This window comes from Rhinopithecus bieti, unplaced genomic scaffold, assembly GCF_001698545.2.
Source record: "Rhinopithecus bieti isolate Rb0 unplaced genomic scaffold, ASM169854v2 scaffold_65226, whole genome shotgun sequence".
In the NCBI taxonomy this organism is placed as follows: Eukaryota; Metazoa; Chordata; class Mammalia; order Primates; family Cercopithecidae; genus Rhinopithecus; species Rhinopithecus bieti.
This window is the reverse complement of record NW_016825767.1, coordinates 1,750,894-1,776,699: the sequence shown is the minus strand read 5'-3', so window position 1 is coordinate 1,776,699 and position 25,806 is coordinate 1,750,894. Positions and strand designations below refer to the sequence as shown.

The 25,806-nt window shown below is 42.4% G+C and overlaps 1 protein-coding gene across 1 annotated transcript in view; it reads left to right on the top strand.

The window, feature by feature from the left end:
- Positions 1 to 668: 668 nt before the first annotated feature.
- LOC108522727 (E3 ubiquitin-protein ligase HECW1-like) overlaps positions 669 to 25,806 on the top strand; it is a 267,461-nt gene continuing 242,323 nt past the window's right edge. Inside the window, exons 1-2 of the mRNA XM_017863105.1 lie at positions 669 to 958; positions 2,171 to 2,405. Coding sequence (XP_017718594.1) covers positions 2,283 to 2,405 — 123 coding nt within the window. The 5' untranslated portion in view covers positions 669 to 958; positions 2,171 to 2,282. The remainder of the gene's footprint in view (positions 959 to 2,170; positions 2,406 to 25,806) is intronic.

Here is a 25,806-nt window from a genome sequence, read left to right as displayed (position 1 = left end):
ATGTGCATACAGGGAGCAGTCAGCCACCAATAGTAACCAGCACTTCACTTCTCTTTGCATCTCAGTTGGCTGTACCTGGAAGGGTCTAGACTTTGCCTCCTTCTAGTTCTAGCATTCTGACACTGTGTGCAGCGAAACAGAAAACCCGGTTTGGGAGTTAGGTTTGCCCAACAATAGATATTCTGGGGTGATTTTCATCCTTTGCATTTGTCATTACGATGTTTGTTTTGTGTGCTTGTGCAAATACAGGACGGTTCCTGAAATGTGTCTCTGAGCGTTCTTAACTGTGTGTAAGGTAAGCCAGGAAAGTGTGTAAGACAGAGGCCAAGAACACCTGTCACAGGGTACCCGCCTAGAGTGTCTGTACCGCATCCTTTCTGCTACACTGTTTGCAGACACACAAAAGGGCCGAGGAGCCGGGGCTGGTGTTGAATCTGCCCAGTACGCGTGCTGGGTGTTGGAAGGATGGGGCTGGCGGTAACAAGAATCAATATATATTTACCGCGGGGGCGGGGGTGGGGTGCGCGGAGGCTGCAGGGCGGGGCAGCGCTAATGAGAGCAAGCCCGGCTTGTGGTTGGTTCTGGAGTCTGGTACCCACAGAGGAGCAGGCAGGGAGGGAGGAGATGCAAGCGGGAGGATAAAGCGATGAAGTGTGCTGCGTTACCGCGCATCAGGCGCTGTTGTTGGAGCCGGAACACCGTGCGACTCTGACCGAATCGGCCCCCTCCACGCGCACACACTCGTCGAGCCGCGCGCGCCCCTCCGCCGTGACAGTGGCCGTGGCCGCCGCTGGCTCGGGGCACCCGGCAGCCAGAGCGAGGCGAGAGCGGGCGGTCGCCAGGGTCCCCCCTCAGCCAGTCCCAGGCGCCCGGTGCACTATGCGGGGCACGTGCGCCCCCCAGCTCTAACCTGCGCGCTGACAGGAGCATGATCTGTGCCCAGGCCAGGGCTGCCAAGGTAAGCGGGCGTCGCGCGGGGACGCTGCCTGCCGCCCCTTCCCCCCGCCCTTCTCTGGGCGGCTTCCCCGCCGTACGCGAGGCCCCAGCAGCGCCCTCCCTTCCCGGGGACGAGATCCACCCTCCTCCCCACCCTCTCGCTTCTCCCGCGAGGTTCAATTGTCAGCCTGGGACGCGCCGCCGCCCAGGCCGGGCCGGCATCCCCGGGTGGCGACCCCGGCTTGGGTACGGCAGGCGCACCCGGCCCTCCTGCGGGGCACGGAGAGAAACAAAGAAGCCCCCAAGCGGGTTCGCAGCGCCTTGCCCGCCCCTCAGCGCCCTCCCAGAAGCAAGGAGGTGTCAGGGGAGGGGGCGGAGAGACCTACGTAATCCCCCTTCCCAGCCCACACCCACCCCTTGTGAACCAAAGCTCTGGATTTGCGCTTCGCCTTGGGCTCGCTTTTGAACAATTGTGTCCCATGCAATGCCGGTGGTTAGCCCAGCGAGCGCCCAGAGCCTCCGCACGGGCTCGCCGGTGCTCGCTCGAGGGGCGCGTGGCCAGGTCCGGCCCTTGCTCCCATGGATGGTGCAGGAGGGGAGGAGGCGCGGTGTAGGTGCTCCCCCAGCGCCTCCCTGTTCCCCGCCGGCTGCGCTGCTCAGCTGGGCCTGCCACCTGAGTTTTAGCGGGAGCAGCCCGTCATGTCGCCTACCGTATTGCGACTTGCATACAGGCAGGGAGGGAGCCGCCGGGGGAAAAAATGCGACCGGTCCATTTTTGGCTGGAGGTGCGCTTCCTGCTACCCCTACGTTCCCGGGCGGTGACAATGCAGCAAAATCCGAGGGCTCAAACAATGTGGCCCCTCCATCCCCGGCTCCAGGGCATTCTGATTGCTCTGCCGCTCTGACGTCCCGGCCAGTTGGCTGATTTTCAGAGCCATGATGCGCGGTGTCTCTGTCTTGCACACAGAGGCTGGGCACCATAACTTCTTCCCTGCCGAATTTCAGCGCGTGGGGGGAGCTGGCAGGGACACAGGCTGCAGAGATGCCCGGCTTCCTGTGGTTCCGGGCACAGCGCGCCTCAGTCTGCATTGGGCTGACACCAGATAGCATGTGGGGATTTTCCTAGTTCCCGAAGAAGATATTATTTGACGTTGCTGTAGTTTTGTGCTTTCTTCTCTTGGAATCTGCAGTGGTGCAATTCTCCCCTTGTTTTTTCCCCCTTCTCTTTGAAAAGATACCAATGCTACGTTCAGCAGAAATGGATACAGCAAGAGCAGCATAGTTCAAAAATTGAGGGAGGCATCTTCTCTCTTTTCCTGGGATTTAAACGCTATCTAGGAGGGCAGATGCCCTACCCGAAAAGGCCAACCTTTAAAGACCCCGGCAGTGTTGTGGTCCAAGGCGTCTCAAAGCAGGTGGCCAGATCTGCGTTTCTCATCAGCGGACTCGCTCCGGCTGTGGCTATTACGGTAATTCATTCTAGATTGGGGATTCATTTTAAAATGTGTGTTTTCCACTAAGAAGGGATTAGAGTCCACATGCCCACCCTGATATGAATGTGTGTGCCTGTTTGGTAGAGAGATAGATTGTGGTAGAATTCCCTGTTGCCCGTTCCCTCTGCTTGCTGCCTTCTCTGGAATGTGGCATTGGAAAAACAAAGCACTATTTTAATTCCTAGACCTCCAGGCAAATTGGCCGTTATAGTGTTTTATTTAATAAACCACGTTCTCACTAATTCCACACTATAATCCCAGTCTAGTGCAGTTGGCTGCTTTGTGGAATGACAGTTCTCTTTTTTTGTCTGGGGCAGTTTTTTTCCTGAAGGCAAATTGCCTAAGTTTGTTTAGATTGTAGACATTATTGACTTGGTAGGGAGGCCACATCCTGAGCTAGAACAGCCCATCAATGCCTCAATACAGAGGGACTGCAGCTCTGTTATTTGTGTATTTTGACTTGATTCCTTTTACACTCTGGCTTGTAAAGATGGATGTATTACAAGATCACTTTGAGCTTTACCTTCTATTATGCTTCCATCTGATATGATTGTTAACAAAAGAAATATTAAAAGGCCAGATGTGATATTGAAAAATAAGCCTGAGTCCTATTCCATATGGTAAAGGAAGTTAGACTGGTTGGTTTCTATCGTTCTCTCTAGTTCCAGCATTCTGTGGTAACTGACAGAGGAGTAAGAAAAGTTACCCAGTGTTGGAAAGGCAAATAATTATAACGTGAACCATGCAAGCAAACCAAGGATTGATGATAGAATCTGTGGCTTATTTTTATACCTTGCAGCTTTTAAAACCCAAGTGTCTGCATTTTCCCCGTAAGTGAAATTACTCACCAACTCAAACAGGTCTTTTTTTTTTTTTTGTCCACTATAGCAAAACATTTGGCAGGGGGTTGGGGAAAAGAGAAGAAAATTGAATTAATTGGATAACAGGTTTTCTCCTTTTGTGGAGTTATTCATTCCAACTCCATCTTAGATAATTAGGACTTTGCTTTTCCAATCATTGGTTTTGTTTGTTTCTAATGAGAGACTCCAGATAGCTGTTTCATCCTATGCAGTAGTTGACAATGGCGTGAGACTTACTTTCTCGGATGTAATTTGGTGTTGCTCACAAAACTTGCTAGTGCTGTTGCTTGTTATAAAAATGGGTGAAGCAATGATTGGTCTAAATAGGCAGGCAGGCAGGCAGTGTTTTCATGCGCTATGGTAATTTTTATAATTTAGGTATAGTCAAGGTATTTGTTGATTCATGCTTAGCCACACAATTTTCTGTAGTTGTGCACTCATTTGTTTCAAGTTACAATCAAAATAACGTCCTGAAATTACATTCCCTGCAAGGCATAATTAATCACTTCTCCTGTTTTCCTATAGCCTTTTTGTTCATAGAGCCAAGATAGCATTTCAATATTGCAGTTATCTGAGTTGTAAATGTGCCACAGTCTCCTTATCTAAATATGGGATGAGATTCTTCAGAACAAGGATATGTTTATATTCATCTCTCCAGCACCTAGCAGTTTGCCTGGTACATCATGTGTTCTCAGAAATGTTTATTGAGTGGATTTCAGGTCATAAAAATGCCCTCTAATTGTATAGGCAGGAGGTAGGTGGGAATCCTTCACTTTGTGAGTCAGCTGGGGGAATCAGAGAGGTTATGTAAGATGCTTAAGGGGGAACCGAGAGCCAGGACTCAAATCCAGGCCTTCTACCACACTGCCTCTGAGAGAGGCTCCACCCACCCTCAGTGAACAAAAAAACCTGTAGAGAATGAGTTCATATGTTGTAGGTTTTGGTTATTTATTTTTTTCCTTAAATGATCTGGATTATCCATTTTGACAAAGTTTATCTGATAACTGCTCTGTTCTGTCTTGCTCTGGCCTTAGAAGGAAACATGGCCCAAGCACTCTGTCCTCTAATCCACACTTAAACAGAAGACGTGAGCACCCTTCTGCCCACTGTCTCTCTAAGTCCTGATTCTATCAACCAGAGCTTGCTAGAATGATGGACACGTCTAGGGAATGTCTACTCATTATTTGCTCAAGCAACATTGAACCACTGTAAAGGCTTCTGAAGTGACCTACAGTTAGACCAGAGACAACCATCCTTCCTGGGCCAGCCAAGCTTGACTGAGTCTCCCAATAGGCAGGTTTCTAGACTAACAGGTGTGACTTACAGACATCAAGACACCTGCTTCTCTCCCATTTACCTGCTTCCTTTTCCATCTGAAAAAACAGGACAAGCTACATTAGGAAACCAGGAAGTTGCAATACCCACATGTCCTTTCTATAAAGCAACTGTTGGCACATTTGATGTTCACGGACTTTTAGAGAAGACAGTATGAAATGCTGTGTAGGGTTTTCTTCAAGTCACTTTTCCTCTTTGAGGGTTAGTTTCTTCTTCTTTAAAAGTGGGAAGTTGAATCAAGTAATTCCAAAGGTCACTGCTAACATCATCATTCTGTGATTATTTTTGTTGGTTTATTCAGTTGAGCAAATTGAAGGGAGAAAAAGATTAGAAATAATTTAACTTGGCAATATGTAGAGAAGAAATAATTAAGGCTACCTGGGTCAGCCTGTGGGTTATCTAATAACTACTTGGAGCCTTCTGTTAAAGCTATTCTTTATACATTTCCATAGTAATCCTTTCTTATTTGTAAAACTAAATTTACTATATTGAGGGGAAAGATTTGTGGCATTTTTTTGTTCCCAGTGAGGAATGCAGTGGTGGAAAATGTATGCAGTCTCCAAAATGTACAAAATGTTTAGAATTTGGGGGTTTAATAGCCAAGGTTCCAAGCATTTTTATTCTCACCACTGAGTATGTTTCACAGCTGAATAACTCTTATGGTCAAAGTGTTCCCTGCAATTCATCCAACAAATTCCCCTTTCAGTTTCTCTCTGGTTCCTCACTTTGCTCTTTTTTTCCACTTCTCTAGCTCCACCCAGCTTCCTATAACATCCCCCACATGCATAGGCCATATGCCAGTAGTACACTGCCACCCCCCAGCCGCCCCACCAAAGGCAGGAGTCAGAGCTTCACAACCTCCTGACTCAGCTCAAGCTTTTCTACTTTCTGAGGTTTATTCATTACCATTGCTTTTCCAAGTTAAGACACAATGAGATATAGAAGCAGATCTAGTCTTTTAACGATTTCGTTTATAGTTTTAGTCTTTTTCCCACAGACTTTCTGACCACCATTTGGAACCTCAATGCCATGCATTTAGGTGTCTTAAAGCCTCTTTAAATATTTTAGGAAGCAAAGCAGCATATTAGCGATTGTATGTATCCCATCCCATAGTGTTTAGATGTGTGGGTGTTGGTAAGTAGTTGTACTGTTCTGTGACATGGGCACTGTAAGGAGAATGATAATAATGCCATTACTTACTGGCAACATATGACAAAGATCACTAAGCTTCTAGGTCATCTAGATTCCCACAGCAACAAGTGGTATACACTGTTTGCATTATTTGTTCAGAACCCATACTTTTTCTGATGTATTGGTCTGAAGCTTGATGCATATGGAGGCCTGAAAAATAAGGATGTGGCATACAGACAGGCTCTCCTGGTGTTATCAGGCATCTATACATGTGATGTGCAGGGAGAATTTGGTGGATGGAACTTAAGCCGGTACGAGGGGGGTGGGGGAAGAGCTGGGAAAGGACGCCATCTGTGCCCATGATGACAAATGCCATCATGGAGACTTCATTCGGGGTCCCTTTTATATATTTAGTGAAGCAGATTTTCCATTTCACACTTTCCAGATATATTTGTATTGCACAGATGTCAGGGAAATATCATGTGTGTGAAAGAAAAAAAAGATCAAAATTCACATCCATGGCCAGGGATTGTAATTCAATCATTTTGTCCTGAAACTGACACCCATTTAACGTGCATGGATGTTCCCTGCTTTTGCTTTTGCTTTTGCTTTGGGAGTTCAAGTCAGACCAGTTTGAGAAACAGAAATCTCAGCCCTATACATTGTTAAAATTCAGAGACCTAGGTTAAGGGGGAAAAAGATGGGGAGAATAAAATTTAACATCTAAGACCTTGCCATCAGTGCCATCAGTACCAGAGCTGATGAAATCAATCAGCAAGTGATTCCTCATCCTCTTTCCTGTAACACACAGATGAGCTGAAGAAACCACAGGATGCAGTCAATAAGTTTTTATCCTCAAAAGGACTTCTTTTTTTCTTTACCGTTATTCATAATTCCTTTTACCATCAAAACTTAAAACTACTTAATGACGTTTTCCCTCTATTTTGAATACAAATTATTTTTGTAGAAATGAGTTTTTTGAAATTGAAAAAAAAATCGTTTTGAGGATTGTTGCCAGCTTTGTTTCCCCCTGCCCACCCCCAGCATTGTCCTTGGTGTCCCCTCTACATGACCAGGCATAGGACCCGCATATAAAGAGGATGATGATAAGGAAATAATTGGCATACAAATGGTATTGTGATATATGACATTTACAAAACCCCTCCCTGATTCCACATCCCCTATGATTGATTTTCTGTTCCCTTTTAAAGAATATGCTTCAAAAGGTTGTCCCACCTTCTTCACTCCCTCCATCTCTGCCTCTAAAGACGTATTTTATTGTGACATATTTGATTTAGACAAACAACACATTGAACATACATGAAATGCATGAAGCAAAATACAACACACACACACCATGCAGCCTGAGACCAGAAGATTACCGTCTTATTTGAAGCTACTTTTGTGTTTCTGCCCCCTCTCACCTTTTGCCTGTCTTGAGAGCACCTCGATCAGGTATCAGGCACTCGTTCCTGTCACTCCCCTCGCTGTTGTCATTAGGGTCACCAACGATCTCTACCTGGTGAAGTGCAAGGGCACAGCTTTGCTGATCTCAGCATTTTCCATGGGGCTGTGGGGGACCACCCTCTCTTTCTTAAGCACCTGGCTTCTTCCAGGACACCAGATTCTCCTGGTGTTCCTGCAGCCTCTCTGGCTCTTCTTTCTCAGGCTCTTTGGATGGCCGCTGAGTTTCTACCCCTATTGACTTCAACTGAATTTTGACCTCTAAATGCAGGTACGGGGATTCCCCAGGCCTTGGCTCTCAGATCTTTTCCCTTCTTACTTAAATTTCTTCTCTCAACATTGTCTTCATGCTATGGTTCCAAGTTTATTTCGTCAGCCCTGACTCATTCCCAGAACTCCAGACTTGAAAATGCAACCGCCCAGCATTTCTTCTTGAATGGCACGTAAGTTTAAAATTAACATGTGCAAAATACAACCCCCGATTTTTGCTCCCCAAACGTGCTTCTCTTCTGGTGTCCTCCATCTCTGTCAGGGACAGAGACTCTGTCCTTTCAGTTGTACAGGTCAAATACCTGTGAGTCCTCCTGATGTTTTTCTCACCCAGATCTAGCTTTTAATAAATCTCTCTCCCTTCTCTCTCCCTCTCCATCCAGCACACACATCCCTGTCTAAGCCCCAGTAAGCTTTCCTAACTGGTTTTCTGTAGTCCTTGCCCATCTGCAGTCTGTTCTCTATGTAGCAGCCCAAACGAGCCTTTAAAAATGGAAGTCTTCTCATTCATTCATTCATTCATTCATTCAACAAACACTGTCTAGACATCTGCTGTGTGCCAGGCATTGGTTTAGGTGCTGGGATGTAGCAGGATCACAGTGCAAAAGAGTCACAAGTCCCTGTCCTCCTGGAGTGGACATTGTGTTACTTCTTTGCATATTGCCCTGCTCAGGATGAAGCCCAAACTCCTTACTTTGCCTACAGGGCTTGCCTTGCCACTCTCCCAGTCCCCAATTTTTCTTGCTCTTCCTAGAACATACCAGGTACAAATACTGTTCCCTTGACCTGGAGGGACGGTCCCCCAGCCACCCGCATCCTGACCCCCTTTATCAGATATCACGTCCTAAGAAAGGCTTATTCTGACCACAAGCAATGTGCTCTCTTCCATCTGCTTGCTTGCTTTCTTTTTCTTCATACCACTTAGCACCACACAATTTGTTATATAGTTTCTTGCTTATGTGCTTTTATCTGTCTCCCCTTGAACTTGTAATCTCCTTTAGAGCAGGAACCTAGTTGTGTACCCAGTACCTGGAAGAGTGTCTGTAACATATTAGACACCACACTGAATGTTTGCTGACTGAATGAATGATGTAACAGGTCCTTTCCTTAACCAAAATCCAATCTCAGAACTTTCTCTATGTCCACATTATATTGGATAAATCCCCTCTATTTATTTATTTATTTGTTTATTTATTTATTTATTTTTGTTTTATTTTTTGAGATAGGGTTTCACTCTGTAACCCAGGCTGAAGTACAGTGGCATGATCTTGGCTCATTACAACCTCTGCCTCCCAGGCTCAAGTGATTGTTCTGCCTCAGCCTCCTGAGTAGCTGGGAATACAGGTGCACACCACCACACCTGGCTGATTTTTGTATTTTGTGCAGAGATGGGGTTTCACCATTTTGGCCAGGCTGGTCTGGAACTCCTGGCCTTGAGTGATCTGCCCACCTCGGCCTCCCAAAGTGCTGGGATTACAGGTGTGAGCCACCATGCCTGGGCAGATAAAACCCCCTTAAAAGCTGCTGGATTAGAGCTTGGATGATATTTTCAGGTCTTGGGATCCTCTGAGTATACATCTTTCCTTTTCCATACACTATTTTTCCCTCCCCTACAAGGAGGTGGCTGGGGGGTCTTCCTGCCTGCCTGGACATTTTGTTGGTCTTGAACCTCCGTGTTTTTCTCCTGGCTGGTGTTCTCTAACAGTTAAATGGAGTAGCTAGCTTGAGCTTGTCTTTGCTTCCTCAGCACCAAGCAAGTAGCACCCAGCAACTCAATTATTGTTGAGTTGAATCACTTAGTTGTTGCTATTGTTGCTGCCGGGACTTCATAAAAACTGTTCTTTGCCCTCCAATTTCTGCTTCCTCTGGGCCACACTGACTTTGTCATCTTGAATGTGAGCATGTCAGTCCTGTGTTCAAAGCTCTCAGGGGTGGCCAAAGTACGCAAAATTCCCTAGGCTGGCATCGTCAGGCTGTAGGCCTTGGCCAGCCCGTGTCCCCATACACTTTTTTGACCCTCTGTGGCAGCCAAGCGAATCACTTTCCCATTTCTCCAAACATGTTCTGTGCTTTTCCGTAGTTGTGTAAACATATAGTGATATGTAAACATATAGTAATATGTAAAATATCACTCTATGTGTAATAAATGATGCTGTTTTCTGCTCTTAGACTCCCCACCCCTCTGTAAATGTAACCATTTTTAAGATCCAGCTTCAACCTTACCTCCTAGCAGAGTCCATCACTCAGTTTCCTAATAGGATATGATTTATCTCCCTACAGAATTCTCCTGGAATGAATATCATTATTTGCTTATTCTTCACTCTCTTCACTCTGTCTTTCAGCCTCCCTACTAAATGCTGAGCACCTCTAGATTAAGGGCTGTCATACTTCTCTTAGTGTTCCTGAAAATACTTGTCCCAGTATCTGCCTCAGCAGGTACTTCTTTCTCCAAATGTGAAATGAGCTCAAGGAGCAACCTAAGAGTTGAGAAGGGCTGCATTTCATTGCTTCTAGAATGCTATACGCCATGTATGTATCCACAAAATGCATACCACAAAGGTAAGTAGAAAGTTAGAAGAGGTGCACTCCACAAGGACAGATTTGTATTTGTTTGTTGATTCTCTAAGGACAAAGAACAGTGCTCTTCACTCAGTAACCATTTAAAGAATAAATAAAGTACATAGCTGGCATCTTAAATTTCTAATACCCTTGTTCTATAAATGAGCAAAGCCGAAGACTGCAGAGCTTTCCCAGGTTCACAGGGTCAGAGGTAGAGCCCAATTTTCCACAGCGTGAATCCCGTCTTTCTCCTGATTGCCACCCCTGCCATGAATAGTGTCAGACCTGAGTAAGAATTGCTCCAATAACTCTTTCCAGGTGATGCTCACTAGCGTTAGTTTCTTATCAGTATCTGAGAAGCTTCCTTCTTTAGGCAAGGTCTAATTTTTAGATCATCTGAAAGAAGCAAGAGTAGAAACTACAGAATTTCAAAGGACTCAGAGACCCAGAAAGGGGGGTTTATTGGCAGTGCTCCTCTCCTGCTTTAGGAACAGCTTTTAACAGCAAGTAGCAAACTTTTTGATGACACCTCTCTCATAGGAACTTTGCAAGCACTCTCCACCCTGTTGTCGCAATGAAGTAAAATTTATCTTTCTTAGAAACATACATTCAGATCATGGTGTGACATCCTTGGGAAAAATAGTGGAAATTCACAAACTGTTATTTTCTCCTTTCTCCCAGGAAAGGGGAAAAATATCAGTATATGTATAATAAATGTTAAGCTTCAAGATTCTAAAGAGAAATTTGACCAAGGGACTACTAAATCACAAATCTAAAAAAAAGGTCGTATATATCTATACAAAAATATGTATAAATCTACCTACACATATACATAGCATATATAAACACATGCATAGAATTTTTAAAATTCTGGTTAATTATTTTCAAGTAATTTTCAGTTACTTATTTATTCCAGAAACATTTCTTGAGCATTTAGGTTCTTTTGTGTGTGAGATTTTTCCATCTAGACAAAAATCTGCTTATGGTTAAAGGTGAAAATGTCCAAAGACAAAGCAGAATTAAATCCCTCCCATGCAGAAACATCTAATTTGAGAAGGCAAATTGAAAAACTTGTAGCCTTGGCTGGACGCGGTGGCTGAAGCCTGTAATCCCAGCACCTTGGGAGGCTGAGACGGGCGGATCACGAGGTCAGGAGATCGAGACCATCCTGGCTAACACGGTGAAACCCTGTCTCTACTAAAAAAATACAAAAAAACTAGCCGGGCGGCGAGGTGGCGGGCGCCTGTAGTCCCAGCTACTCGGGAGGCTGAGGCAGGAGAATGGCGTAAACCCGGGAGGCGGAGCTTGCAGTGAGCTGAGAGCTGGCCACAGCACTCCAGCCTGGGCGGCAGAGCAAGACTCCGTCTCAAAAAAAAAAAAAAAAAGAAAAAAGAAAACTTGTAGCCTTTAAGGGTGATTATTTTATTTTTCGTACCATTCATGGAGAAGCTATTTTGTACCAGATGCTGGGCTGGGGGCGGTTACCACGATGAATGAATCCACAGCGCATTTCTTGTCTTTACAGGGTGAGCTCCTCAGTTTTATAATATTGCTTCCGGAGGAGCTACTCACGGTTCGGTCATTAAACAGAACATTGCCCTTGTCAGGAGCTTAGAAATCATCGTGACAATCTTGGCTTAAACTTAATTTTACTAAAACTGAGTGTGCCTGCCGTTGACCTTGGGTCCCTTAGGGCCAAGGCACCAGGTCCACTTCCCGACAGACCACTGGTGTAGGAATCTGCTCCCCTGTGACCCTGGGCTTTGACATAAGTTGCCTTTTTCCAGGGGATCCAGAGAATCTTCTGGAGCAGGGAGCACTTTCTGTCTAAATATTCCATATGGACTTTAATGAACAGCTGTGTCAAGGGACATTCTGAGGTTCAGATTTGGCCTGAAAGTCAAGTTTCTGTGGTTTTGCCTGGTCAGGACCCATGGACAGAATGAATGAACTGGCTTGGTGCACATAATTAGCAGGTGGATGAGGCCAGGGTGGCAGATGTTTCCAGACCACACTGGACATGAGCCCCAGCCCTCTTGCTTGCCTGATGCTATGGAATAGTGGTACCATAGCCCTTCCAACGGGGTGGGCTGTGGGCTTGGAGGGGAGGCTGGAAGACCAGGCCCTCCTCTCCAGAAGTCTGTGTCCTGCTCTCAGTTAAATGGCATGTATTGCCTTATTCTAGAATGTGTTTTAGTTTCTTGGAGAAAGCACTGAATGAACCATTTAAGCTGTATAGAGATAGTTGGGGGATTATAGCAAGAGAGATAAAACAAATCTACACCCAAATTGTATCTACAGGTGTGGGAGTGATTGGGGGTGGATAGGAACTGGAGGGAAGCATCAGGCTCTAAGATAGAAAACCTTCAGTCTGTGCTCCTGACTCCGCCCTTTTCAAGTGTTCATTTGTGTCTACTAAACGATGTAATCGACGCACTATTTTTATAGAAACATGAAACTTTGTGGTAGACATTTTTTTCTTCATTGTTAGAACTCCTGCCTTTGAAATTTCATTTTAGAGGCAAAAGAGAGTGAACGGCTTTGCTTTTACATTTAGCACATGTTGGTATAAATTTGCAAATGGCTTTTGAGGGATCCAGATATTTTGTTTTTCAAATCTATTTTTTCAAAGTGCTCTTAGCAGGTGGAACTCATGACTTCAGGCAGTTTTCAGGCAATGAGCTCAGTGAGATTTGAAAATTAGCTAAGCCATTTATAGATTCATAGGATGCTGTCTGGGTAAGGAACCTAAGCCACGGTCCCATTCAACCCACTTGTTTTCCACACAGTGAAACACCTTATGAGCACCCATCTCCCAGGGCCACAGAACTTGCATTTGTTAAACCTAAAAGAGGAACCTGCCTCTGAGCTTGCAGTCTCATGCTCTACAGCACCTTTTGCTAGCTCTCTTCAGGGGCTGTCCTCAGGGTGCAGGCCGGTGGCGTCAACGATCGAGGTGCAAAATCAGTGCTGGGGTAGGGGACTGGCAGTAGCTAGGAGCTCACGCTGGTTGCTCCTTATCTTCAAGCCAATTATTAACAGTACTGCTAGTTCTTCAGATTTTTCTAAGAAAACCAAAAGATTGGGTGTTTAAGATAATTTTATAGTTTTAAGATTTTTTTTCTCATTCAATTTAATGATTTTATAATAAATACTCAGTGGGCCAAACCAAGTATAACTGTAAGTCTCCAATTCGCAACCTCTGCTACAGGAAAACTGTGCTTTCAAGATGCCTTAGTTTGGGGTGTTATACCAAATACCATAGACTGAGTGGCTTATAAACAACAGAAATTTATTTCTTACAGTTCTGGAGGCTGGAAGTCCAAGACTGGGGTGCCAGTGTAGTCCGGTTCTGTAAGAGCCCCCTTCTGGGTTGCAGGCTGCTGACTCTTGCACCTTCGCTTGGTGGAAAGAGAGCTAGAGAGCATTCTGGGGCTTCTTTTATAAGGGAACTAATGCCATTTGTGAGGGCTCTAGCCTAATGACCTAATTACCTTCAAAGGTTCCTCCTCCAAGTATCATCACACTGGGAGTTAGGATTCCAACATGTGAATTTGAGGGGTGCAAACATTCAGTCCCTAACAAAGGATTTCTATGAATGGAAAAAGACCATTATCATGGCTTCAAATAACTAAAACCTGAATGTGGCAGAAGGGCTTGGCACGTCCTGACTTGCTCTGAGTCCAGAATAAAAAGTAGCGGGTAGAAGATTTTGACTCAATAACAATATATATTTTCTGTTACTCAGACTTATTCAAGAAGAGTGAGGCATTAATATGTAAGTTGCCATTGAGTGGAGCCAAGCAGCCATTTGTAGGGGAAGCTGGAAAGGTCTCTGCTGGATGAAGGCTGGTCCTGTCCCATCCTGGAGAGGTGAACCCATAACTTCCTCAGTCTAAGCTGCAGGAGAACTTGCTTTCTAACCTGGCTTTGCAGTCATTCTGAAAACCTCCAGCTGCCTCAACACGCCATGGGAAATGGTCCAAAAGCTTTGGATAAAAATCCATTTAAATGCAAGTTATGCATATATATGAGTTTGTTCTCACTTTTTTTGTTTGTTTGTTTTGTTTTGTTTTTACTCACCACTGTACTGACGCGTACAGTTTCATTATTGTTTAAATGAAACGCTACCAGCTCGAGTCTCCTTGGATTCTGAGGGATTGCTCCTTCCCTTCTTCTATAATTGTTCTATTTTCTCTTGTCCATAAAGCACTGTGCAAACCTTCTTCATCTTCTACATCTCTTCCCCACCACTAGAAAAATTCCTCTCTTTACTCGATTTTTGCTACAACACCCTAAAATGTTATTTTGAAAATATAACACGTATATATCATTGTCCAAAGCAAGGGTCTGCAAACTGAATTGGCAGGCCTCCTGTTTTCGTAGATAAGGTTTTATTAGAACACAGTCATGCCAGTCATTTACATCGTGATTAAAGCTACTGCCACGCTACTGTGGCTGAGCTGACTAGTTAAGACAGAGACCATAAGACCCACAAAACCTGACATGTTTGCTAACTAGCCCTTTAAGAAAAAATTGACCTAACCGCTGATTTATGTGAAAACAAATATACAGGCATACCTTGTTTTATTGCATTTCACTTTATTGCACTTCCACAGACATTGCATTTTTCTTACAAATTGAGGATTTGTGGCAACCCTGAGTCCAGCAAGTCTGTCGGTGCTGTATTTTCCAACAGCATGCACTCACTTAGTTTCCGTGTTTCACATTTTGGCAATTCTTATAATATTTTACGCTTCTTTATTATTATATCTGTTATGGTGATCTCTGACCAGTGATCTTTGATGTTACTAATGTAATTGCTTTGGGGCATCAAGAACTACACACGTATAACATGGCGAACTCAATCAGTAAATGTGGTGTGTGTTCTGACTGTTCCACCCATCGGCCATGCCCTCATCCCTCTTCCTTGCCTCAGGCCACCCTATTCCCTGAGACACAACAATATTGAAATTAGGCCAATAAATAACTTTACAACAGCCTTTAAGTGTTCTAGTGGAAGGGAGAGTCCCATGTCTCTTACTTGATATCAAAAGCTAGAAGTCATTAAGCTTAGTGAGGAAGGCATGTCAAAAGCTAGACAAGTCAAAAGCTAAGCCTCTTGCACCAAACAGTTAGCCAAGTTGTGAATGCAAAGGAAAAGTTCTTAAGGAAATTAAAAGTGCTACTCCAATGAACTCATGAATGGTAAGAAAACAAACAGCCAGCTGGGCAGGGTAGCTCATGCCTGTAATCCCAGCACTTTGGGAGGCCGAGGCAGACAGATCACCTGAGGTTGGGGGTTCAAGGCCAGCCTAACCAACATGGAGAAATCCCGTCTCTACTAAAAATACAAAATTAGCCAGGTGTGGTGGTGCATGCCTGTAATCCCAGCTAATTGGGAGGCTGAGGCAGGAGAATTGCTTGAACCCGGGAAGTGGAGGTTGTGGTGAGCCGAGATTGCACCATTGCACTCCAGCCTGGGCAACAAGAGCAAAACTCCATCTCAAAAAAAAAAAAAAAAAAAAAAGGAAAACAAACACCCTTCTTACTGATATAAAGAAAGTTTTCGTGGTCTTGGATAGAAGATTAAACCAGCCACACCGCATTCCTTTAAGCTAAAGCTTAATCCAGAGCAAGTCCCTAATTCTCTCCAATTCTATGAAGGCTGAGAGACATGAGCAAGCCGCAGAAGAAAAGTCTGAAGCTAGCAGAGGTTGGTTCATTAGGTTTAAGGAAAGACACTATCTTCAAATATAAAAGTGCAAGATGAAGCAACAAGTGCTGATGGAGAAGCTGTAGCAAATTGTCCAGAAGATCCAGGTAAGATCATTGATGAAGGTGGCTGCATTAAACATAGATTTCCCTTTTTTTTTTTTTTTTTTTTTTTTAAAGACAGGGTCTTGCTCTGTTATTCAGGTTAACAGGTAGTAGTATGATCAGAGCTCACTGCAACCTTGGCTTCCTGGGTTCAAGTGATCCTCCTGCTTCAGCTTCCTGAGTAGCAGGAACCACAGGTGTGCACCACCACATTGGGCTAATTTTTTGATTTTTTTGTAGAGATGAGGTTTCACCATGTTACCCAGGCTGGGCTCGAACTCCCGGGTTCAAGCAATCCTCCCACCTCAGCCTCCCAAATCATTGGGATTACGGGCGTAAGCCACCACACCTGGCCAAAATAGATTTTTCAGTGCAGGTAAAACAACCTTCTATTGGAAAAAGCTGCTATATAGGATTTTCATAGCTAGAGAAAAGTCAGTGCCTGGCTTCAAATCTTCAAAACATATATTGACTTGCTTGTTAGGGGCCAATGCAGCTGGTGACTAAGTTGAAGCCAATGCTCATTTACCATTTGAAAAATCCTAGGGCCCTTAAGAATTATGCTAAATCTATTTTGCCTGTGCTCTATAAATGGAACAATGAAGCTTGAATGGCAGCACATCTGTTTATAGCATGGTTTACTAAATATTTAAACCCACTTAGAAAAAAGATTCCGTTCAAAATATTACTGCTCATTGACAATGCACCTGGTCACCCGAGAGCACTGATGAAGATATACAAGGAGGTGAATGTTGTTTTCATGCCTGCTAAGATAACCCATTCCGCAGCCCATGGATCTAGGAGTGATATTGACTTTCAAGTCTTATTATTTAAGAAATACACTTCTTGATGCTATAGCTGCTGTAGATAGTGATTCTTCTGCTGGATCTGGGCAGAGTCCATCGAAAACCTTCTGGAAAGGATTCACCATTCTAGATGCCATTAAGAACACTTGAGGTTCATGAGAAGAGGTCAGAATATCAACATTAACAGGACTTTGGAAGACACTGGTTCCAACCTTCATGGATGATTTTGAAGGGTTCAAGACCTCAGTGGAGGAGGTCACTGCAGATGGAATGGAAATAACAACAGAACTAGAATTGGAAAGGGAACCTGATGATGTGACTGAATTGCTGCAATATCGTGATAAAACTTTAACAGATGAGGAGTTGCTTCTTTTGGATGAGCAAGGAAAGTGATTTCTTGAGATGAAATCTATTCCTGGTGAAGATACTGTGAACATTGTTGAAATGACAACGAAGGATTTAGAATATTACATAAACTTAGTTGATAAAGCAGCAGCAGGGTTTAAGAGGATTGACTCCAATTTTGAAAGAAGTTCTATTATGGGTAAAATGCTATCAAACAGCATCACATGCTACAGAGGAATCTTTTGTGAAAGGAAGATTCAGTCGATGGGGCAGACTTCATTGTTGTTTTATTCTAAGAAATTACCACAGCCACCCAACCTTCAGCAATCAGCACCCTGATCAGTCAGCAGCCATCAACACTGAGGCAAGACCCCCCACCAGAAAAAAGATTGTGACTTGCTGAAGGCTCAGATAATTGTTCAGATATCTTAGCATATTTTTGAAATTAAGGTGTGTGCATTATTTTTCTAGACATAATGCTATTGCACTGCTAATAGACTATACTATAGTGTAAACATAACTTTTGTATGCACCAGGAAAGCAAAAAATTTGTATGATCCATTTTGTTGAGATAGTCACTTTATTGCAGTGGTCTGGAACTGAACCTGCAATATCTCTGAGGTATGCTTATATTAAACAGGTAATTGAAAAACAAAAACAAAAAGGATAAAGGATAAAATAACCATCTGTAATGCAATGACTAGCTGAACAAACCACTGGTGTCTTAATTTCCTCTAACCTTATACAGTTGTCCCTTGGTATCCATGGGGGATTGGTTCCAGGACCTCCTGTGAATACCAAAATCCACAGATGCTCAAGTCCCTGGTATACAATGGTGTAGTATTTGCCCTTAAGCTACATACATCCTCCCGTATACTTCAAATCATCTCAAGATTACTTATAATACCTAATATAATGTGCATGCTATGTAAACAGGTGTTATATTATTTAGGGAGTAATGAAAAGAAAAAGTCTGTACATGTTTATATAGATACAATTTCCTCTCAAATATTTTCTTTTTTTTTTTTTTGAGACGGAGTCTTGCTCTGCCGCCCAGGCTGGAGTGCAGTGGGGCAATCTCGGCTCACCGCAATCTCCGCCTCCTGAGTTCACACCATTCTCCTGCCTCAGCCTCCCGAGTAGCTGGGACTATAGGCGCCCGCCACTACACCTGGCTAATTTTTTGTATTCTTTAGTAGAGATGGGGTTTCACTGTGTTAGCCAGGATGGTCTCGATCTCCTGACCTCGTGATCCGCCTGCCTCGGCCTCCTAAAGTGCTGGGATTACAGGCGTGAGCCACCGCGCCTGGCCTCTTCTCAAATATTTTCAATCTGCAGTTGGTTGAATCTACAAATGCAGAACTTTTGGATAAGAAAGGCTGATTGTATCCATTGCAATACTGAAATCACACCATAAATACAATTTTTTAAAACTTTGACTTAGATAATTCTAGATGTGATTTTATACTCCAAAACACCTATGTTCATTTAGCAAACTATTAGATGCATTTTCTTCCCAGAGATTTTTTGACATTGTATATGTCTATATTACAGGTTGAGTATCCCTTACCAAAGTACTTGGGCCTAGAGTGTTTCAAATTTTGAAATAGTTGCATATACACAATGAGGTATCTTGAGGCCAGAACCCAAATCTAAACATGAAATTCATTTATGTTTCATGTACACCTTATACACATATCTTGAAGGTAATTTATACAATATTTTTGATAATTTTATACATGAAACAGTCTGTGCACATTGAACCGTCAGAAATCAAGGGTGTCACTATCTCAGGCACCCATGTGGACACTCTATGGGTGTTTGACATCACCATCATTCCTGACTCAGAATTTGTATGCTACAAATAAAATGATAAATAATCATTTTCTTACACATATTCGCACTTCAGTACTCAACAGTAAAACAATATGGTATATCATTAATATAGTGATAAGCAATGTGTTCCAGGTAACTAAGCAACACAGTAACATCACCAGAATACCTGTATCAGCTATTAGACAGCAACAACAAGCATCAGCAGGCTGGATCAATTGTGTGTGGTGCGCCTGCATTTTGACTGTGACCTGGCACATTAGGGCCACTGTGGAATTTTCCACTTGTAGCATTATGTCAGCGTTTAAAACATTTCAAACGTTGCAGTATTTCAGATTTCCGATTTGTGGATTAGAAATGCTCCACCTGTATTTTATTAATAACTGGGTATATAATAATCTACTTAGTACTTTGTGTATATGTATGTATCTATTATGCATTGATTCTTTAGTGTGGCACTTTACTGTATGTTTTATATATAAAATTTTATTTGGCCGGGCATGGTGGCTCACGCCTGTAATCCTAGCATTTTGGGAGGCTAAGGAGGGTGAATCACTTGAGATCAGGAGTTCAAGACCAGTCTGGCCAATATGGTGAAACCCCATCTCTACTAAAAATACAAAAATTATATGGGCGTAGTGGCACACGCCTGTAATCCCAGCTACTTGGGAGGCTAAGGCAGGAGAATTGCTTGAACCCAGGAGAGGAGGTTGTGGTGAGCCGAGATCTCGCCACTGCACTCCAGTCTGTTGCACTCTGGGCAACAGAGTGAGACTCTGTCTCAAAATAAAAATGTTTTTCTTTTATTTAATCCTTCCAAGTTTGTGTGGGAAGTATTATTAACTTCAATTTACAGATGGGAGTACTGAGACCTGAAGTGTTGCTATGGCTTGACCAGCTGACTTAGCTGGGCTTTCCAATGACCAACCCTGCATTTTCAGCCTTTCACTTATTACTGGACACTGAAGTTAAATGTACCTTTGTCTTGTTTTTTGAGAGGAGTGGATATTAGAAACATTGAATTGATTAATACAGTGTACACAAATCATTGACAGCATTTTTTAAAGTATTTCCATAGAAATGATTCTCAAAAGCAGAACTGATGAATCAAATGTACACTGGGGTTTCCTCAAACATACTGAAGAACGTGGCTTTTTAGGAAAGTTATAACAACATATATTGTATTCTAACCCTCTGTGAAGGTGCCAGAGTACCTTCAGTGCTGAGTACTATGATTTAAACCCTTTTAGTTTTGCTCTTTTGCGAAGGGAAGAGGAATACTGGAGGTGGGCTCTTTGCAGGTAGGTGCAGCCAGGTGACTCCTGAGAGTGGCGTCTGGGAAAGACGTTGTTTTCCTGATAAGAAGGGATGTTTTCAGTTGTCACAAGTGTTCACCTTGTGTCCTTCTATGTCCTCCTGCTGTCTTATGACCGAGGATTGAAAGCTGCATGCTGAGGACTCCACATGGAGGGAAAGGTGGCCTGGGAGCCTGGGTTACAAGGGCATCGAGTGGGGAAAATACCCAATTTAGTGAAACCTCTGTTGTTAGGTTCAGGTGCGAAGGCAAATATAATCCTATCCACTGCTGTTTTCTCTGACTCTTAAAGTGAGAGGATCATGTTTGTATCTCATTTTCTGCAAATTCTCTGTACTGGTACTTTGCATCTCCACACGGCCCCTCACAGTGCCCCCTCCCAAGTAAGGTTTTGGTATTTCTCTTGCCAATTTGAATTAAGTCTATATATTATAGATATTAACTATCATTTTTGATGCAGTTTAAGATGTGTCTTTTAGTTTTATTTATGATGACCTATTGGTTAAAATAGTAAGCTTCAGATGTCTCCATCAAAAAGTACAATTTATCTTCACACTTACTAATAGGGACAAATTCCTATTCCTCCATAATCTTGCACTTAATTGTCTTATCATCGAATGGATCTCCCCTGAATCTACATTGGGGTTTGCAAAATGGTAACTTTGCAATCGTATAATTCCCTTCACATTCATTAGCAGTCATTCTTCTGTGAACAAGAGTTTTCCTTCTCTCTCTCTCTTTCTCTCTCTCCCTTTCCCCACCCCTCCCTTTGGGGGAAGAGAGTCACTGGGTTCTTAAGGATTTTTACTTACTCAGCGTGATATAATCATTTACAATCATTATTCTTTCTGGTGCTCAAATTAACCCAATTTTGCCCAGTGAGTGCCTTTTATATTATCTCTAACACAAGAAATTGAGTGCTTACATTTTTTTTAAATTCTTGACTCTTCTTTCTTCCTTCCTTCCACCCTCCTGCTCTCTTCCCCTTCCTCTGCTCCTTCCTTCCTTCCTCCCTTCTTTTCTTCTTCAGTTGGAGGTGGGAGGTTCTTATAACATTGGCTAAAATTAGAACGATAATAAATACTAGTGGTGAAAGAAGACTTCTATTTAGCTCTTGTCTTTAATTAAGCTGGATTTAGTTTTTCATTATTAAATAATAAGGGCTATTTGTTTCAGTTTTTTTAATAACAAAGAAAGATGGTTCTATTTCTAGTTTTGTCGGTGTTTTAAATCATGTCTAAACATTGAATTTGGGGAATTTACTGAAGTTAACTAGTGTGTTTTTTCCTTTGACCTAATGAAATCATCAATTACATTAATAAGTTTCCTAGAATTAAACTATATTTACAGTCTTCAAATACACCCAGCCTGAACACTATTATTTTTTCAATTCTGTGATGACTCAATATGTTTAGTTACATATATATATGATATACTTACATATGAACTATATACACATTTATATATAAATGAATAAATAAGATTGGTCTGCATTTTTGTTATACTATGTATTTAAAATTTATAAAATGAATTGGTAAACTTTTTAAATTCTCCTGGGAAATGAATAGCATGTTGTGATTATTATTCCCTGGAAAATCTCCTTGGGCTTTATGCCTTTTTCTGTATCAATCTGATAAATTAATTCATTAATCTTATGATTATTGGTATCTTTAGTTTTTATTTCTAGTTGAGACAAATAAATTATCTTTTCCTAGAAAATTGTCTATTTTCTAAATTCAGATTTGTGACCATTTTTCTTTTATAGTTTCCTGTTTATTAGTAGCTTTAATTTCTTTTGTTGTTGTTTTTACATTTTATATTTCTCTGTTTCTCTGTTCCTTCCTTACTCTGTCGCTTACTCTTTCCCTTACTCTTTCCCTCTCTTCCTCCCTCTGTTTTTCAAATAAGATTAGTTGTAAATGTGTCTGTTTTATTGTTAATAATTTTAAGCCATTCTTTTCTACTAAGTCTAGATTTAGCTTAAGGATTCTTCTCAACAGAGAGCTGTACATTGTCACATGTAGGCTAGGAGATATAGCGGTATCCATCTTTGGCAAATATAATTACTCACAAGACCTCTCTAACTTGTTCAAACTTACCTAAACTATGCTTTTTTATAGCCCAAGTGTCTCATTCTTAAATTTTAAGAATAAATTTGTGGCCGAGCACAGTGGCTCAAGCCTGTAATTCCAGCATTTTGGGAGGCCAAGGTGGGTAGATCACCTGAGGTCAGGAGTTTGAGACCAGCCTGGCCAACATGACAAAACTGAAAATGCAAAAATTAGCTGGGCATGGTGGTGCATGCCTGTAATCCCAGCTACTCCGGAGGCTGAAGCAGAAGAATCGCTTGAACCCGGGAGGCGGAGGTTGCAATGAGCCGAGATTGTGCCATTGCACTCCAGCCTGGGTGATAGAGTGAAACTCTGTCTCAGAAAAAAAAAAAAAAGAATAAATTTGTTTTAAAATATGAATGGAATGAGCTTCCCACCTATAGATTTTTGGGAAAGTCTATGTTTAAATGTTTTTATATTTAAATTTAATTTTAATTTTTTTAAAGACAGGGTCTTGCTCTGTCCCCAAGGCTGGAATGCAATGGGGCAGTCAAAACTCACTGCAGCTTTGAACTCCTGGGTTCAAGCAATCCTCCTGCCTCAGCCTCCTAAGTAGTTGGGACTACAGGCATGCACCACCACACTGTGCTTCTGCAGGTTTTTAAGTGACATATTTTCCTCAATCTTTCAATATTTGGGGGATTTTTTTTCTTTAATAAATAGTGTTTTGTCTGTGACTATCATTTTGTGTTGTGACTTTTCCCCAAGATTCTTGACATATTATTTTACCTTTGGTGATCATGGAGAAGTCTGAGGGCAGCCTAAATTTAGATGCTTCGTAGATAATCTGGATTGTTTTTCTACTTGGGTACATTGAAAAGTTTTAAAAAATGTATCAGAGCATTTTGCTAAAATGTCTAGGTATATAGGTTTTTGCTCTTATTAGCTTTACCTGAAACATGAAGAATTCTGATTTGCGTACTCAGTGAAGGAAAATCTTTACTTATTATATTTTTGCGTATTGATTCTTCCCCCTATGGTACTGTATTTGTCTCAGGGATGTTGTTATAGGCGGTTGTCTATCTACCAATATCTTCTCTCTCTTTTTTCACTTACTAACAGGACCATGACTTAATTTGGGAATGGTCTCTTCTTAACAGCTTTATCTCCCAGTCTTCCTTACAGGGAGGGGGTAGTTATATGACATATTTGAATCTAATGAGATAAATTTGGAAGCTGCCAGGTGGAGCTCCTGAGAATGCTCTTTAAGCGGGGAATGACTCATCTGACATGCTACATCCACCTCTGACTCTTCCTCTGTTAGATCTGGAATGTGATTGTGATGGCTGGAGTGCCAGCAGCCACATTGGAAGTTGAGGAGGAGGGCCACACACTAAATTTGATGGAGTTACGGCTAAAAAAAAAATAGTCTGGGGTTTTTAGAACATCACGTGGCTGCCCTACCACCCCAGATCTGTCCATCTCTGGGCTTCTTGCCACACAGAGAAAATAAGTATTTCTCTTGACTAAGGAAATGCTCGTGGCTTGTTTGGTCAATGTCTGAACAAAATAACTTCTCTGATAAACTAATAAAGGTAAATTATCCATCAATACCTATCATCTTTTCATGCATAGCTTTTCCTTTGACCCATTCTTTCATATTCTTAAAGAGCTTTTTATTCCTTTCTGATACTTCTAATTTGCATTTTTACTCCAAAGCAGACTTTGTTTCTATTACTTTTAATTTTCATGCTGGAAAGATATAGCTCTAATCCCCTATTTGAGTTATATCTTTTTTCATTTCAACTTGCATTTCATTTTATTTGATTTCTGAATTTAAGTTTTTTCTAAAATCAAGATTATTAAGTTATTTTTCACATCATTTCTCACCTGATTTCACAAGGCCTTTTATGCTTTTATGACATTTTATTCAGGATGCAAAATAGATACCATTTATACTTTTTTTTTACTATTCACTGGTAGCTCCTTTTCAAACTGTGATTTTCCCCGAATCCTTAGAATTGCACTCCCCTATCTGTATTACACTTTTTTTTTTTTTTTTTTTCAGTTTATTCACCTTTGGACTGTAAAACAATCCAGGCTGATGTTTACTAAATTATTAGAGGAACCTAGTCCTGTCTCTATGTGGGTTCTGCCAGAATCAGAGGTGCCTGATACTACTATAGACAGGATGAGGACTCTAGACGCTGCCAAATTTTAATGTTTAGTTGGCACTTATCTACTGAGGCACATCTCCTAGGGCTTATTTTGAATGAGTATCTTCCCAAAGCTGTTATATGTGTTTCTCTCATGACCGGAACAGGGGTTGTTTCCTGGGTAATAATATAAGAGGATGCACTTGCAGGGCTCTTTAGCTCTTCATTCCCAAAGGGGGCTAATTCCAGCCCCAGGGCTGAGAGCACGCTTCTTCCTCAGCTGGGTTGAAATTACAGGGAGGTTCTCTCATCTCCCAAAAGTTGTAAAACGAGACTGCTTAGAAAGGAGAGCTGGCAGAAACGGGTCACCCCTGGAAGCACTACCTCCACAATGGAGGAATGACAACCCATTTTCTGGCAGTGTGTGGCTGTGGTCTCAGCCTCATATCTGAAATAGGGTGGTAGGCTACAGGTGGAAGATTTCCAGCCCATTTTCTTCTAAATTACCCCCTCAACAGATCACAGTTCTGCAATCCAGCCCATCCACACTGCAAATAAGAGAACTTTCTCCCAGGGGGCTGCAAAACATTGGTTAGCATTAGCAATTCTCAGTGCTGTGCCTTACGGAGCATTACAGTCAATGTACAGTCCACTCTCACCTGTTCTGGTGGTGGCCCACCCTAGCCCAGGATGTTTCCAACCTAAGTCTGATCCCATTGCTTTCAAGGCATTTCAGCTGAGAAACCTTTTATTAGCTCAAGTTTAATATGCCCAAAGCCGAATGTATGACTTCCTGGTAATGACATTTTAATTCTCCTTGCCCTTAAAACTTGTAGTTAAGCAACTAGACTCACTGTCCAAGTCAACCTGTTAGAGTTAAGCAATAAGACACAGATGTTATCACCCAAATACCCTTGAGGTTATCCAGAATTCCACTTTCCCTCCTTTCCATTCTCACTGCTGCTACGAGAGTGGGGGGTTCCATCACTTCATGTCTGAATCACCAAAGGAGCACTCCTGCTTATCTCCTCTGCATCTCCTCTCTGCTCCCTCCCAGCAGGCATATCAATCCCAGGGTGATGCTTTCAGCAGAGCCTCAGTCATGCTACCCTTAGCTGAGGAGCTGCTGTCTCTTCCCTGCGATCTGCGGCATCGGGTTCCAAGACCATGACTGAATGGCCTAGGCCCTCCAGAGTTGTGGCCCACATTCATCATCCATCCAGTATTCCTTCCTGCCTCTCTAAAATGGATACTCATCTCATCAGTAGATTCCACACATTGCATTCTATATTCATCCTCAACCGTTAGACTTTTTAAAAAATGATATCTTTTCTGCCTGGAATGCTTTCTGCCTTATTTATTTATTTTATTTTATTTTATTTTATTTTATTTTATTTTATTTTATTTTATTTTATTTTTTATTTGAGACAGG